The 13,963-nt window shown below is 34.7% G+C and overlaps 1 protein-coding gene across 1 annotated transcript in view; it reads left to right on the forward strand.

The window, feature by feature from the left end:
• Positions 1-13,963, forward strand: part of LOC150095553 (proteasome adapter and scaffold protein ECM29) — a 691,438-nt gene that overhangs the window by 21,564 nt on the left and 655,911 nt on the right. Inside the window, exon 3 of the mRNA XM_090409825.1 lies at positions 6,565-6,800. Within this exon, the coding sequence (XP_090265951.1) occupies positions 6,565-6,800 (236 nt within the window). The remainder of the gene's footprint in view (positions 1-6,564; positions 6,801-13,963) is intronic.

A 13,963-nucleotide genomic window follows, 5' to 3' on the forward strand; every position in this document is an offset into this window, starting at 1 on the left:
TCCTCTTTCTTATCCTGGAGTTTACAGAATTTCCAGCTCTTGCAGTTTGTTATTATGGACAGACTGGTCATTCTGCACAAATAGTCTTGAACATCAGTAGTATATTTCACTTAAAGCACCCATCAAATCCAGTTTATTAAGCTGTGCATTGGCTACAAAACATATGATTCAGAAGAGCAAAACCAAAGTGTTACAGAAGAGTTATTTTCTTCTAGAAAGACTACAAAGAAAGCAGTGAAACACACATTCACAATCCAAACCTGAACAAAAACAATTGTCTAAAACTTTCTCAGTTACGGGAAGTTATACTGACTAATACTCATGTGTTCCTTAATTTATTAAGGACCTTAAGGGGTTCTTAATTTATTAAGGACCTTAATGTGTTCTTAATTTATTACGGTTGTAATTAATTTGCTTATATTTAAATTTATTAACTAAATTATTTGATAGTAATTTATTTTGTGTAAATTGATGCGATTCCTTTATTAATATGTTATGATGAATTCTTCCTCTTATATCTTGATTATTTAGAACAATAAATAATTATGCCTCTCAAAAAATAATTTTATGCCTGTCTAATCTGGGTATAAATTCTATCTGGAATGAGAGGAACCTTTATAAGAACTTAACAGCTGAAACTGAGTTAATAGTCTTATATGGAGGAAGATGAGTTTTTCTTCCTACAATTGATGGTACCTTAGTTGGACTTATGCAGAGGTAGAAAAGATTTCCAATCCTGGAAACTTGAATTTTTCATCCTGCAAAACAGGCACAGCCTCCAGATAACTAACATTGTAGTTAACAGACATAGTATACTGGCTTCATAGTTTTAGCTGCTTCAGGTATGTTTCCAGTCAGATCAAGTAAGCACATCTGAGCTTACCTGACAATCTCTCTAAAATAGAATAAATGTACCTGGTGTTTGATACTCTCTCCTTCATCCCAGAAATGATGAGGTAGTTTTTTTTTTTACTCAACATTTCACATAGGGCAGGTTAAGATAGGGTCAAATTTCTTGAAACTTTGGCTCTATAGTATACTGTCTCTATTGATGTTGGAGCTAGACTAACTGAAAAATGATTATTATGAACAATTTAAGTTTCATTTTGTTTGTATATGGTACACAAAATCATTTGCAGTTTCTGTTCTGTTCTGTTCTAGTATTTTTTTTTTTAAATACTTGTATTAATAATTACGTTTAAGATCAGGAATACATATCCATATTTGAATTAGATGATATTTGACCAGAAATGCTCAAGTGTGGAGGTATAAAAGTCTTATAGTGGCTGCACTTCATAGTTCAGAAGGCATGGACACAGGGATGAATTTCAGATGATTAGAGTAGAGCTCTCATAGTACCCATATATAAAAAAGGGAAATAAAACTGAATGTGAGAATTACAGAGGTATTTCCCTACTGAATATTACTGGTAAGATGTATGCAAGTATACTTGAGAAATGGTTCAGAAGGATTGTGGAAGGTAAGCTTGGTGAATAACAAGCCAGATTCAGGCAAATAGAAGCTGTCAGAATCAGATTTTCACTTTACGACAAATAGTTGAGAAATCTTGGGAATATAACAAAGATCTATTTAAGTTTTATAGATCTGGAAAAGGCATATGACAAGGTGCCAAGAGAAAAGCTTTGAAATGATACAATTACAGTATATGGTGTCAATGGGACATTATATCAAGCAATATGTGGTCTTTATTTTTGTTGTTAGTCAGCAGTTAGAATTGAAGGAAGTATAGGAAGATGGTTTAATGTTATATCTGGCATCAGACAAGGATGTACATTATCCTGTCTGTTATTCATTATCTATATCAGGGCTGTCCAAATGACTGTCTGCAAGCTGCATGCGGGCCACCAGTGCACTATGGGTTTTGATTTTCATGAGCGAAAAAATAAAATAAAATCTGAGGGCTGCAATGTGATGCGGCCCTCAGATTAAATCTTTTTTTTTTTTTTTAATGCGGTCCTAGGATTACCTAAGGTTGGACAGCCCTGATCTATATGGATCATGTTATGAAGGAAAAGTAGTATTAAACCCAGTATCAAAATTGGATATGTTAATCTCAGCTCTTTACTTTATGCAGATGATGTTATACTTTTAAATATATCTGTACAAGTCTGCAAGCTTCCCTGACTAAATTGAATAACTGTTGTAAGAGATTTTGTATGAAGGTCAGCAATAACAAGACAAAAATGGAAATAGGTGAAAATATTAACTGCATTGAGAATGGAGAACCTATAAATATGAAAATAGACAACAGAATCAACAAAGCTGGTATGGTAAGAAGTCAACTGAATAAATTTATATGGAATATCAGAACACTAAATTAGCTGTATACAAGGCAGTGTTCAAACCAGTTTTAATTTATGGATCTGAGAGCTGGGTCAGAAGTAAAACACTTGACCAAAGACTAGAGACCGCAGATATGAGAATCCTGAGAAAGATTAGGGGCATGAACAGATTGCATCAGTGGCAATATCATATTAAAAATAAGGATATTATTAGCATCCAGGAATATGTTAGCAGTGCTAATGTCAGGTGGTATGGTCACTTGAGATTAAACAGAATGGGAAAAGAAAGTTTAGCACACAAAGTGTTCCCTGCCATGTTAGCAGGAAAAAGACCCAGAGGAAGACCAAAAGGTAGGTGGATTGATACATTAAAAAGTGCCTTAGAAGACAGAAATATAAAATCTGATAATGTTGGAGTCTTGACAGGTAACAGACTGATTTGGAGGAAAATTGTGGATAGGAAGTTAGTAATGATGTAAGTTTTTCATGTAATACTATCGTATCTGTACACCCCTTGAGGTACATATCAGGAATTTGATGATGATGCATGGAACAATCATTTTTGTCTTACTTGCAGCCTCTTAGCAACTTTTTTTTTTTTTTAATTTTGTTGTACACTTTATTTTCATAGAAAGGATTATATTATTGGTGTTGTCACATACTTCATATTTTGCCCACTCATGGGATGCAAATAAACAAGTACAGGAAACCTCACTTAACTCAAATTCGATATGTACGATAATCAGTTAGCGTGCTTGAGTGAAATGATGCTATTTCCTGCTTTAAGCGAATGATCAGTTAACATGCTTTTTTTATGTTATGCGAAATTTTAAGCCATGTGAAATTTTTTGTCGCCTATCTGCAGCGAGCAGCAGCACTTGTCAATGTAGTAGGCAGTGCAGCAGGAGGTGACACTCTGCATTTGATTAAAAGTTATCATCGCAAGTGCACATGCAAATTCTCTTCTCTTGCTCAATCACTTTTTCTTCATTTTCCTTTAATTTAGATACCTATAAGACTTTATTATATTCAACCCCTAATATGGAAAAGAGAAAGACTGATAAAGAAATCGGCAGTAATAAAAAGAGATGAAAAATAATTACGTTAGAGGAAAAGCTGGAAGTCATTAAGAAACATGAAAGTGGTGCTAGTAATACAATGGCCAGTCAAGACCTGGATACAGCGAGTCTATAGTTCAGACTGTATTAAATAAGAGCAAAGAATACAAAGAACAAGGAAAAGTTGCTACTGCTTCTATAAGCATGCATATCACCTGAAATAGAAGCCATTTAATGATTGAGATGGAACTTCTATCACTCAGGATTGTAACCAAAAAAAATACCTGCAAGGAATATTCAAGAAAAAGCTCTCAGTATTTTTACATCATTGAAAGAGACTGAATTTCAAGAGGAATGTGAAAATTTTACTGCAAGTTTAGGATGGTTTGACCATTTTAAAAATCAAGCTGAACTGCATAATGTAAGAATAACTGGGGAATCTGCTAGTGCTGATAAAGTCTATGGCCAGGTTTCCTGAAGAATTGCTTAGGATAATTCCGGAGAGTGATTATGATGATCGTCGAATATTCAACATCGATGAAACTGGTCTCTTTTGGAATCGTATGCCAACGAATATTTTCATAGCTAAAACTGAAGCATCTCAACCAAGTATCTTAAGATTGTCTTACACTTTAATTAAAAGGCAATCCAGACAGCAACTTTATACTCAAGCCTACATTAGTTTATCATGTGCAGAATCCAAGATCTGACATTATTGAAGAAATCAGCACACTTGTGCAAGAACTTAGATTTAATAAACTGGATGATGAAGATGCGAGAAACTTGTTCGATTCCCATTCAGAACAGTTAAACGAGAATGATCTCCTTCAACTAGAACAACGTGCATATGAGGAGTGCGAACAAGAAGAGAATGTTATGACTAAGAAACTAACTGCAAAAGAACTTGAGCTAGTTTTCAATCATATTGGGCATTCTAAGGAAATTTTGTTTGATGCTAATCCTGATATGGAATGAAGCTTCGAACTCTGCCGAAATCTTGATAAAGCAATCGCCAGCTGTCGCAAATTGCATGACAAGATGAAAAAATTGAGCACTATTCAAACATCTTTATTTTTTTGTTAAAAAGTAGCTCAATCAAATGTTTAGACATTAAATAAAAATTTAAGCAGTTGATTTTATCCTCTAATATCATTTATAATTTTTTTTTTCAAATTTACGCCAACTGATGGTTGAATTATAATTATTCCTATAATTGTTTATTGTTTTTGCTTAACGCGATTTTGCTTAGTGAGCATTAATTGATGGATTAATTAATTGCGTTTTGCGAGATTGTGATATAATTGCTGGCTCATTTATGATCTTTGAATTACAAAAACGTGCATGTTATTCTATTTTGAGTTTGAAAAGATATCTACTACATTGTCATCAATTTCTTCATATGTACCCTCAAGGGGTGTACAGGCTACTATGACAGCACTACATCATTAAGTTTACATTATTATTAATCTCCTTAACAATTTTCCTCGAAAATCTTACTTGTCAGCACTCCAATTTTGTATCTAAATTTCAATCTTTTAAGGCACTTCTGACTGAATCAATCCACTTAGATTATGGTCTTCCTCTGTGTCTTTTTCCTACCCTCTTGTCTTTAAACACCTGTTTTGCTGACCTTTATGTTCCCATTCTGTTTAAGTGACCATACCATCTTAGATTAGCCTTTCTAACATATTCTTCAATACTAACAATGCCAAGTTCCTTTCTAATGACTTTTTGATATGATTCTGCAACTGATGCCATCTGTTCAGGTCCCTTATTTTTCTCAGAGCTCATATCTGTGGTTTCTAATCTTTGATCAGGTACTTTATATCTGACTGAATTTCTTGACTTCTACCTGTTTAATTCCTTCTACTTTTAAGTTCTTTTCTGTTTCTACTTATTGCCATTGTGTTGGTTTTACTAAAATTTATCCCCATTGCATCCTTTCAGCTTTTGTGTAGACTTTCAGTCATCTGTAAATAATATTATATCATTCACATATTTTACATTATGTAAATTCTGTCCATTCACAGGTATTCCCATATTTCTGGAATAGATTTTTACTAGTTTCTCCAGGCAAAGATTAAACAAATATGGTGAAAGTGGGTATCCCTGCATGACACCTCTCTTAATCACTATTTCAGAAGTTTTGACTGTTCCAAATTTTATTAATTAATAATTAACCCTTTAGCTGCTATGGTCGAGTTAACTCCAACACGGAAAAAAATGGTGACCTTGCCACGATCGAGTTACTCAATCAATGAAAAATCGATTTAACTCAATTTTTCATTCCCCATACAGACAAATCAGCCCTACAGAACACCTGCAATTTACAGACTAAAAATACTAGTTGTGGTGGAGGGCAGTAGATGACATTAATGTGGATGATTGGTAGTAGAGGTTCGGGTGGAGACTTAGAGTTGTACAGTAGGTATGCTCCCGCGATGAGTCTTCGGACTCCTTGGAGGTGTCACAAATAATAATAATATGCAGCACTACGCATAAACCACGTGACTGCGGGATTTCCGTTATGTCACAATATGGCATCTACCAGTAAATATCTTACTGATGATCAAATTGATGAATGTTAACAACAAATGAGTCAGGAGATGAATTGTCCGAGTTAAGTGAATTGTGTTCTTCAGATGAAGAAGATCCTGGTGATTCTACATAAATTAATGTGTGTAATTTGCTTAATCAAGTGGACACTTGATTATGCAAATTTTATAAAACACTATTATTGCTATTTTTGTGAGTGAACAAGTGTATCAAGAATGTATGATGCTATCTGGACTTCTTACTTCAGTAAGAATTTTAATTGATTTTATTTATAAATTTTTTGCAAAATTAATTCAGCACATGGGACAATGTCATTAGAATATAAAATCAGCAGTTAAAGGGTTAATTGTCAGTAAGCTTTTGTTGCGTAAAACTTTTATACCATTATCCTTGAAGATGCAAGTCTTATGATGCACGAAACTTGTTGGGATTTTTAATTGTTTATTTTTAATAAACTCTATATTACAATGTGGTCTCAGTATCAAAAACTACCTACAAAGTAAACTAAATATTTTATTGAATTATGTCATTCATTAATTTGTTATTTCATTTCATTATGCTATTCATTATTACCTCATTATATTGCAGCTTATACATATCTAAATTTTTATTAAAAGTAAGATCATTAATAGTATTTTCATCCTTAGGTCATGGAACTTTTAGTACATATAAATAAAAGACTTAAATCTCGGCCACAGTTACAACTCCCAGTTGATGCATTACTGTTACAGTATCAAGATCCTGCTGCCACATCTTTTCTTATTAATTTTACTATAATTTATATCAAACTGGGATATCCTAGACTGAATTTAGATAAAAAACTTGAGCTTATTCCTAGTCTCCTTTCTTCTATGGAAGGTAAACCTCAGCAACATCAAGATAGGTGAGCATGTTAATTTTTTCTTTTTTATTACGAAATTAATTCTTTTTTTTTTATATAAAAGAAAGTTATAACAAGTGTAAAAGTTTTCATAAAAAATGTTAATGTAGTAAAACAAAATTGGACTTTTTCCCAAAAAATTATATCTTAGTCTAGAATATTGGCCACATCTTGGTGAATGACACTTACCTCCCCTCTCTCTTTGTTTAGTGAGAGATGAAGAAATTTCCTTACAAATTCTATATTTCTGCATTATAGTTTTCTTTTTCAAATTGCTTTCCCAGGTTTATGTCAGTCTTACCCATGAGAATAAGATACCTATAGTGCCTTTAATATATATATATATAATTTTTTTTTTATTTTTATTTTTTTTTTTACATAATGTATTTAATTGATGATAGCTGATGAGCTACAGCCAAGGAGAATAGAAGTGGAAACTGCAGGATAGAGAAAAGAGCACATTTGAGGCTATTTGGCATGAGATTGAAACTAGCAGATCAAAATATACAGTTGGGTGCTGCTATAAACCAGGTGATGGAATAGATGGTGGAGATAGTGGGCATAAGCAAATAGAAGAAATGAGTGGAAGGAGGGTAATTATTATGGGTGATTTCAACTATGGTAACATTGACTGGAAGGAGGAGAGGACACATGGGAGGAAGGAATTGGATTTTATGCGGTTATTAAGGGATAACTGTCTGCGACAGCATGTAATGGAAAATACTAGGGGTCAGAGAGTGCTTGACCTAGTAATTGCATCTGAGAATTTGGCTGTAATGAATATGACCACGTTGCCACCAATTGGTGAGAGTGATCATAGGGTCTCGACGTGGGAGGTGGCTAAAGGTGTGGAATTTACAATTAAGACAGGGTACATATGGAATTATTGGGCTGGTAAGTATGACAGACAAGCTTAGGAGTTTGATTGGTTCAGTGCCATGGCATGTAAAACTGCAAGGGCTAGATGTTGATAGTGTATGGGAGGCGGTTAGGAAGTGTTTGCATGAAGCAATGGCTGACTGTATACCTAGAGTTTGTGTAATAAATCAAGTGGGGTTAAATGGATGAATAATACCATTAAGTTTGAGCTGCAAAAAAAAAAAAAACTACTATGGAGGGAATTTAAGGAGAAAGGTGACCGGCAGGCACATGAACGGTATAAAGCGCAGGCCAGAAGAGTAACGAGTGTGGTAAGAAAAGCAAAAACAGATGAAAGAATATTAGCCATGCAGGCTAAAGAGAATCCCAAGCAGTTTTTTCGATATGTTGCAAGTAAAAGAAAAAATGTATATGGCAGAATGATTTTAAAGCATGCCGATGGTAGAGAGGTAACCGAATCAGTTGATATAGTTGAATTACTGAGCGAACACTTTGCAAGAATATATATATCATCCAGGTGGTGAAATTGCAGAAATGAATAAACCAATAGATTATATGGGAATTGTGGTGAATGAAGTGGAGGTGAGTAGTCTATTACAAAACCTCAATGTCAATACATCTGTGGGATTTGATGGTATACCAGCTTGTGTCATACGTGAAGCAGCTAAAGAATTGTCAGTGCCCTTGACCATTTTGTTTAATTTCAGTCTTGGGTCTGGGTTAGTCCCGAGGGGGTGGAAAGAGGGGAAAATAGTTCCACTGCATAAAGGAGGTTCCAAGACTGCTGTTGTAAATTACTGACCGATTAGCATAATCAGGAGTCGTTGTCAAGGTCTTGGAGAAATTAGTCAAGAGAAGAATACAGGATTGGATAGATGAAAATGGGATACTGTATGGAGGACAACATGGTTTTGTGAAGGGTTGATCATGCCTCAGTAACTTGCTCAAGTTTTATAACACAGTGACGACTGAACTGGATAAGGGTAATGGGTTTACAGTGATTCTACTGGACCTTGCTAAGGCCTTTGACAGGATACCACATGGAACTCTAATCAGTCAACTGCAGCATATGGGGATGGATAAAGGGTTGGTGAGATGGATAGGAGGGTGGCTGATGGAGAGATATCAGAGAGTGGTTTATTCAGGAGTAGAGTCCAAAATATGGCTTGTGGCTAGTGGTGCCGCAGGGTTCTGTTCTTGAACCACTACTTTTCAATTTGTTCATTAACGATATAGGAAAGGATCTCAGAGGAAGTGTTCACTTGTTTGCTGATGATGCAAAGTTGGGTAGAGCAATAGTGAGTGCACAGGATGTCAAAATTTTGCAAGATGATTTGGATAGTTTGGAGGACTGGACTAAGGAAAATGGATGTCAATTTAATGTGGCAAAGTGTAAGGTTATGCATTTTGGGGTGAAAAGATTAGCAGCAGTATATCACATTGGTGGAACCATACTCCAGGAGATTGATGAGGCTAGGTATTTGGGAGTGTTGGTGGATAGGGAGTTGAAGTTTAGGGGGCACATTGCAAAAGTGGCTAAATCAGCTCATCAAATCACTTGGTTGATGAAAAATACCTTAACAAGCAGAGACAAACAAGTTATTGTTCCTCTGTATCAAGCCTTGATAAGACCCCATCTAGACTACTGTGCCCAGATATGGGTGCCAGGGTTTCTTCTTGATGGGGAGGAAGTGGAGAGGATCCAGAGACGAGTGACCAAGATGATAGCAGGTCTATGGAATGAACCTTATGAGAACAGGTTGAAGATTTGTGGGTTGCAAAAATTGGTTGATAGGTGGGAAAGGGATGATATGATTGAGACATTGAAATTACTGAAGGGTTTCTATAAGATTAATCCAGAAGATATTTTTGAGAATAGGACTGGTGGTGGGAAGACAAGGGGCCATTCATGGAAGCTGGGCAAGAATGTGGTTAGTAGGAGTGTTAGAGCTAGGTTTTTTACTTAGAGAGTGGTGAATGAATGGAATAAGCTGCCAGAGTCTGTTGTGGGTGCTATGACTGTGAATGAGTTCAAGGCGAGGTATGATAGATACTGTGTGAATGTCGAATATTTGTTCTTCACATGATGTTAGGGCCTCCTTCGATGAGGCTGTCGACTCCTTCGAGTTGCCCGGGATGATGATAATAATAATAATAACAATAATTCAGAAACCCTGCTTTAGAGAGATCTTTTTTCAAACCACTTCATTATAAGTGAGTGGTGGTCTCGCATTCATCTCCAATCTAAATTACATTAAACATGAAAGTTTGATTTCTAAACAAAAATTGGCAAACTTAATGTAATTTTTTTATATTATCTGTTTTCTGAATTAACCTGCCATGTATAGTTTGAGATTTAGGAATGGAACTGCAAGTTTTCAAGTATGAACTACATATAGTGCATTATAGTTAATTTTAATGTAATTTAAAGAAATGCAAGTATAGGACATGATAAAAATTTTATAACAAATGATATATTTTTTTTTTTTTTGCCATTTTAAACTGATTTCTAGATTATTTGTTGCCAGACTGAATATATTACAGTTATTGGTGGTGTTTTTTCATTTGGCTATGCTCCAGTTATATATTTGATTTAATCCTTTATCCAAGTGTAAGCAAACAAAGTTTGCACCTGAAGTATTTCCAGGAATGTGGCAAATTCAGGAATGTGTCCTATAATACAAAGCGCATATCCTTATGGGTGTGTATAATGCTATGCATTATGGGAAGGGTCACTACACAGACCGGTTTCGACCTTTATTGAGGTCTCATCAGTGTGAGCTAGACCCAGAGGTGGTGATACTAAGATGGAAGTAATGAAGAAGTCATATTTCCATATACCAGTTGCCAAAAGGTGTCACACCTTATTATTAAAATTCTCTGGATTAGAAATAGTTGATAGTAGTTGATACTAAGGCAAGTAATGAGAAGTTATACCACATTTGCCACAAGTTGCCCAAGTCCTGAAAATACTTCAGGCACAAACTTTGTTTGCTTACACTTGGATAAAGAATTAAACCAAATATATAATTGGTAGCATAGCCAAGTGAAAAAACAGTACCATTATCTATCTCTAATCCAGAGAATTTTAATAATTAGGTGTGACACCTTTTGGCAGCTGGTATATGGAAATATGACTTCTTTATTACTTCCACCTTAGTATCACCACCCCTGGGTCTAGCTCCTACTGACGAGACCTCAGTAAAGATCAAAACTGGTCTGGGTAGTGACCCTTTCTATAATGCATAGCATTATACATACCCATAAGGATATGCGCTTTGTATTATGGGATACCAAGGTAAGTAATGAGAAGTTATGCCACGAGTTGCCCCAATCCTAAAAATACTACAGGTGCAAACTTTATTTGCTTACACTTGGATAAAGGATTAAACCAAATATATAATTGGTATTATAGTTATGTTATCAAGTGTTTATAAGTGTGTTATCAAATGAATTATAGTGATATCTAGTGTATATCCAACTACTAGATTATAATCAACTATTAATAGCTGTTTTTTTTTTTTTTTTACTTCAGGTTACTTTAACTGAAATTAAAAACCACTAGTAAGTGAAGCGTTGTGAAAAATATTGATAATGTCTCTTGAACACATATGTGATTTGAACAGTTTTTGCTATCCTGTGGAGAATTTACTGCTAAACAAAGAGTTATTTTATTCATTAATTGAAAACAGCATATCATTTGTAGTTGAGGTATTATATTGATGACCAAGATATCTCAGATAAACCAATTATTTGGAGGAAACATCGATCATCTGGCTGGAAATTTTGGATGAATGATGAAGATATAAAGCTTCTCTTCAAAAATTTATTGCATATCCAGATTTATTATTTATAAGACCTGTTGCCCATTATAGTGATCATATAATGACAATAAATACTCTTATATCTCTAACTGAACATCATCATCACTACACAATCTGAACTTAAGTGCAAATCACAGTAATTGTTGAGAATGTGAATCATACCCCTGAAAGTTTATAACCCTGAAGTGCATTAATTAATTATGGGTGGACCAAGGGTTATAGATAATCTGGAGACTTTACTTTAGAAACCAAAGCATGTAACTTCAGGCTAACAGTAAGTAGATTGGTGGTGGTCTTACACAGGAGATGAAATTTTTATACGACATAAAGACATTCACAAACATTCATGCCAACAGCTATTCAAACCCACAGCTGCATTGTGGATTTAAATACTACAGACTATCTACTCGGCCAACTAGACAAAGCTTAGAAATGGAGGAAAGAGTATGTCAAAAGGGATTAGAAATGATAAACATGACTTGAAAACTGACGATAAAGATATTCTAAATCTCTTCAACCAAAGGACATCATAGATAACAACTGAGCTGTTGGACCCTTTATGAATAATCTTGTATATTCGTGCCAACTTATGTTTCTTGAGACAAGGAAGTGATATGGCTGAAATAAGTAGAAAATGCAAGTGGCATTTTCTCAGTAAATATTAGGATAACTTGAATTGCAGGTGGTGTCAAGAAGAGTGATGTGGACAAACATCAAAATAGGAAATTGTGCAATATGGCATTTCCAGTACATCTACAGGATTCTCTAACTAAATTGAATATCAGCTGCAACAAATTTGGCATGAAAATCAGTAATAAAAAGGCCAATGACTTCAGCTGCATTCTCAATGGAGATCCTATAGAACAAGTAAAATATTTCAGCTATTTAAGTACAGTTTTAGTGAAGATGACAAGTTATATCTGGAAATAGATAACAGAATAAATAAAGCTGGTATGGTTGGGAGCCAATTAAATATATTTATATGGAATAAGAGAGAAATTAGCCAAAAAATTAAACTAGCAGTGTATATAAGAAACAAACCTAACTATAATTTAAAGATGCCAAGAAATTATATTCTTGGTTTAATCCTTTATCCAAGTGTAAGTAAACAATTTTGCATGTGAAGTATCTTCACAACTTTGCTACTTACATATAGAGGCTAGTGACTTCACATCAATTGCCTTACACAACTTTACATTCTTTTTAATTGTTTTCTGGAATATGTCATAGATGAAGCTCTTCATGAATATGACACTGGAATAGTAGTTGGCAGACTAAGAATAAATAACTTACGTTTTGCAGACGATATCAAATTGGCAATAAACAAATTGAGAATGTAAACAAATTCACTTATCTAGGAAGCACATTGAGTCAAGATGGTTGCTCAAAAACCGACATTAAATACTGAATTGCTAAGGTAACCATGGCCCTACAGAAGTTAAAACCGTGGGGAGATAATAGAATAGCGATCACAACCAGACTTAGACTAGTTGACACCTTGGTGAATTCTGTCTTCTTGTATGGTTGTGAGGCCTGGACTTTGAGGAAAGATGAAAGGAGACTCCTGTCTCTTGAAACGAAAACTTACAGAAGACTTTTGAGAATTCCCTATACCACTCATGAAACCAATGAAAATGTCCGAATGATATAATCACGTAATCACAAGAAAGATATTTATTTAACCAAATATTTCGGTCTGGAAATAGCAGACCATCTTTAGTGGTATTACAAGAACAGTTTAAAAAATACAAGCTAGAATACTAACAATAGATCATTAAAATGAGAACACGCTGCGTGATGTTATATCACTAATTTTAACGATCTATTGTTAGTATTCTAGCTTGTATTTTTTAAACTGTTCTTGTCATACCACTGAAGATGGTTTGCTATTTCCAGACCAAAATTTTTGGTTAAATAAATATCTTTCTTGTGATTATATCATTCAGTCTTATGTCGCAAGTATCCTTGAAACAACAAAATGAAAATGTCCGAAAACTGATTGATTCAATAAATGGGAGAACAATAGAAAATATTCTGACAGTCATCAGAAGAAGACAGATGAAATGGTTCGGACATGTGGAGAGGGCTAATGGCATTCCAAAGCAAGCACTAGAAGGAATCGTTCCGGGATCAAGTGTTAGGGACCGACCTCGATTAAAATGGACTGATAACATCAAAAAATGAACAAATTCCTCCCTTTCTCAACTGACATCAAGAACAAGAGACCGAGATGATTGGAGGAGGCTAACAAAGAATATCACCTACCAGCCATGAATGACCCAACAGTCCATTTAGGACTACAGGAGAGAAAGAAAGTAAGAATGAAAGTAAACAATTTTGCATGTGAAGTATCTTCACAACTTTGCTACTTACATATAGAGGCTAGTGACTTCACATCAATTGCCTTAGTATCACATAATGCAAAGCACACACACACACCCAAACTACCCAGACCGTTTTTGA

This window comes from Typopeltis vanoorti, chromosome 20 (genome assembly GCF_054136105.1).
Source record: "Typopeltis vanoorti isolate ZY-2024b chromosome 20, IOZ_Tvanoo_1.0, whole genome shotgun sequence".
Lineage (NCBI taxonomy): Eukaryota > Metazoa > Arthropoda > Arachnida > Uropygi > Thelyphonidae > Typopeltis > Typopeltis vanoorti.